This window comes from Lathyrus oleraceus, chromosome 5 (assembly GCF_024323335.1).
Source record: "Lathyrus oleraceus cultivar Zhongwan6 chromosome 5, CAAS_Psat_ZW6_1.0, whole genome shotgun sequence".
Lineage (NCBI taxonomy): Eukaryota > Viridiplantae > Streptophyta > Magnoliopsida > Fabales > Fabaceae > Lathyrus > Lathyrus oleraceus.
The window spans coordinates 558,178,466-558,182,410 of record NC_066583.1 but is presented as its reverse complement, the minus strand read 5'-3'; the positions used below and the strand labels follow the sequence as shown (position 1 = coordinate 558,182,410).

Here is a 3,945-nt window from a genome sequence, read left to right as displayed (position 1 = left end):
ATCAAAGTATTGTCCCACTTTCGTTCAGGAATATCCAATGGTTTCATCGGTCCAGGCAGCTTCTGATGCTCAATCTTTGACTTTTGGCAAGTGAAGCACGCATAAACAAACTACACGACATCTCTTTTCATCATTGGCCATTAAAACATCTTCTTTATATCTTGGTACATTTTAGTAGCCTCAGAATGAATACTCAAATTATTCCTGTGACTCTCTTCCAAAACACCTTCTTAAGTTCTGGCATATAAGGTACATAAACTTTATTTCAAAACTTTAATATCCCATTCTCGTCAACTCTAAAGACTTCATCTTCAATTTGGTTAATTGAGAATAGAGGATCAACCAAAGCTACATCCAACTTACGAATCTCTCTGATCTCGTCAATAAAACCACTAGTCAGCTTTAGCATGCCCAACCTTACACTATCAGTAGTCACCTCGCACACCAAGCTCAAGTCTCTGAATTTCTCGATTAAATCTAACTTTCTAGCCATCAATGCTGACATGTGCAAGGACTTCCGACTCAAAGAATATGCTATAACATTGGTTTTACTAGGATGGTAATTCAAACCAAAGTCGTAGTCCTTCAAAAACTCTAACCATCTCCTCTATCTCATATTTAGCTCCTTCTAGTTAAACAAATATCTCAAACTCATATGGTCAATGAATACTTCAAACCTAAAGCCATATAAATAGTATCTCCATATCTTCAACATAAATACTACTGCTTCCAACTCTAGATCATGGGTAGCTTAATTTCTCTCATGAATCTTCAACTCTCGCGAAGCATAAGTTACCATATGTCCATTCTGCATAAGTATTCCACCTAAACACATCATGGATGCATCGCAATACACTACAAAAGGTTCTGACAGGTTTGGTAATATCAAAATTGGTGTTGCTGTAAACTTCTTCTTCAGTTCACGAAAATTTTCTTTACACTAGATATATGTTGAATGTAATTTTAAGTGTCGGGTTTTTGTTATCGTCTCAATAGGGATTGTGAGATATCACCGCCTTTCGACAGTTGTTTTAATTCTTAGCTTAAGGTAACAATGGGATTTTGGTATTTGTCACGGTATCTTGCATAAAAGTGTAATAAAATGCGGTAAAAGTTTTGGTTTTAATATTTGAGAAATATTGCCAAAGTTAGGGTTCGACGATCACTTTGCATGTATATGTTCGATCAACAAAACTTATAAACTCCTCTAGATGATAAACTATTTCACAAAGTCCTCCCAATGTGTTTATCTCTAACACACATTGTGAGTTTTCCCATTTTGATCCATTGTTTATCTCTAACACAATCTATCAAAATGACAACTTTTTGGTTCAACCTTATGGTGAACAAAATCATTCATTACTATCTCTAGCTAATAAACAAGATTGGATGAAAACCTAGGTTAAGAGTTGGTAAACATCTCTCGATCATAAACCAACACAAAGAGTTTTGAATAAGAACAAAGTTTTCACCATATATTCACCATTAAAGAGTTTACAAATGAAGATCATCCCATTTACACACAAAGCTAATGATCATCTACATCTAACCTTGACAAAATGAAGGACTTAGCTACTCATTTTCATGGTAGCTTGGTCAACAAGTTTCAGAAGAAGGTTGATCAACATCCGAGTCGAATAATCGAGATTGGATGGGAATCCACCTTCTTTTTGTGAAAGATTGTTAAGAGATGAAGAGAAATGATTTCTAGGTCACAAAAGATCCCCAGAGCAATGCTGGAAAATATCTAAAAAGTACAAAAGTATGGAGGTGCAAAAGTATGGCTCCAAAAAGTAGCCCTTGCTACTTATAGAGCTGCTACTTATAGAGCTGCTACTGAGCTGTCATGCTCGCTAGGCGAGCAGAATGGCTCGCCTAGCGAGCCCCTAAATAGGCACCTGAGGCACCTGCGCCCAGAGAAATAACCTTTGCCAGACTGGCATGTTCGCTAGGCGAACAAAACCTTCGCTAGGCGAAGCCCACGCTTCAACCTTCGCTCCAGCGAGCTTGAGAGGTTTTGCTACTGGAATGCTCGTTGGGAGCTCGCTAATGGCTCGCCTAGCGAGTGAGTGCTGGCTGCGCTTTTCACCAAGTCTGGACGTGTTCGCTACACACCTCGCTGGCAGCTCGCCTAGCGAGTTTGTTGATGTTTGCCACTGTAAAATACTGGAGCTTTTCGCTGGGTTCTCGCTGGGCGCTCGCCTAGCGAGCCCTTCGCCACAGCCCTCGCCTAGCGAGCAAGCTGATGAATGCATCTTTTCTTTGGTCCCTTTGCCAACTTTCTTGTGGCTTCATTTTCTATTATTTCATGCCTAATTCCTGCACAATAACACACAAATCAAAGGTACCAAGATCGTTTATCATTATATTGCAATTCATCAAAAACAAAGGTTGTTTCGAACACTTTAGCAAGGAAACGGAGTGAAAGATGCCCATATTTGATAGCTCAAATAAGCACTTTTGGGTATCTAACAATATACCAGACAAAATCTTGACCTTTTCGATTCAAATGGGTCAAAGGTAGAGCCAACTTCAAAAAAAACCTAGATAAATCTTCGGTAGTAACCAGCCAATCCTAAAAAACTTATGATCTCAGTAATTGACTTAGGAGCCTCCCATTGTATCACTGCATCTATCTTAGAAGAATCGACCGCTATACCACTACTGAAAATCACATGACTGAGAAATCTCCCTTCTCACAACCAGAACTCACATTTGGATAATTTGGCATACAACTTCTTCTCTTTCAAAACCCAGAGTACAGTACAAAGATGCACTGCATGATATGCATCTATTTTAGACCAGAATATCATCAATAAACACTACCACATACTGATCCAAATAGGGATGGAAGATCCTATTCATATACTCCATAAACTCATAGTCATCTTATCGTTTCCTAAACACAGTCTTTGGGATATCTTCATCTCTCAATCGAATCTGGTGATATCCTGATCGCAAATCAATTTTGTTGAATACACAAGCTCCCACCAATTATTCCATAAGGCCATCAATTCTAGGAAGAGGATATTTGTTCTTGATAGTAACCTTGTTCGACTGGTGATAGTTAAAACATAACCTCATACTGTCGTCTTTCTTTTTCACTAACAACACGGGATCTCCCCACAGCGATACACTTGGTCTTTCAAATTTCTTCTCAAGAAGATCTTCTAACTGACTGTTCAGTTCACCCAATTTTACGGGAGACATTTTGTAAGGTGCCATCGATACAGGTCTAGTACCTAGTAGTAAATTTATGGCGAACTCAACCTCTATCTATGGTGGTAAATGAATAATATCACCTGGAAACACAAGTGGAAATTCACTCACTACAGGAAGATCGTCCAACACCGCTTTACGTTCAACTTTCAAAGAAGTAAACATTGCAAACACTTGAGATTCATCTTTCAAGAACTCTTCTACTTGTCTAGAAGACATAAATTGGGGATCTTTCTCTTCCACAAACTCAGTCAATAACATCGTCTTATAGCAGTTGATATAAATACAGTTGAACTTTAACCAGTTCATACCCAATATAACATCAATTTGACTCAATGGTAAGAAAACTATGTTAATACCAAAGTCCCTACCATATATTGTCAAATGTAAATTCAAACAAACTAAAGAAGTAGTCACTGACTCATTAGCTGGAGTATCAATGACCATTCTTCCACCCATAGGAGTCACCACAAGATTCAATCTTTTCACACAATCAACAAATATAAAAGAATGTGTCGCACAAGTATCAATGATAGTAATCAAAGGAGTATCATTAATAAAATAAGTACCTCAAATCAGATTATCAAACTTTGAGGCATATGCACCACTGAGAGAAAATACTTTTCCACCAGCTTTCACATCCTACATCTTCTTGGGTTTCTGACACTGTGTACTAATATGACCAGTCTTCTCATAGTCGAAATAAACCATGACATCACTCTTGTA

The 3,945-nt window shown here is 38.0% G+C and overlaps 1 protein-coding gene across 1 annotated transcript; it reads right to left on the bottom strand.

Moving 5' to 3' along the window:
- Window positions 1–3,276: 3,276 nt before the first annotated feature.
- LOC127082047 (uncharacterized) lies at window positions 3,277–3,678 on the bottom strand. Its single transcript, XM_051022271.1, has one exon. The coding sequence runs from the start codon at window positions 3,676–3,678 to the stop codon at window positions 3,277–3,279; it is 402 nt and encodes a 133-aa protein (XP_050878228.1).
- Window positions 3,679–3,945: the final 267 nt, after the last annotated feature.

What these genes read in the sequence shown, in the direction of transcription:
- LOC127082047 (XM_051022271.1), bottom strand. Translation starts at nt 3,678, where the DNA reads ATGGGTGGAAGAATGGTCATTGATACTCCAGCTAATGAGTCAGTGACT.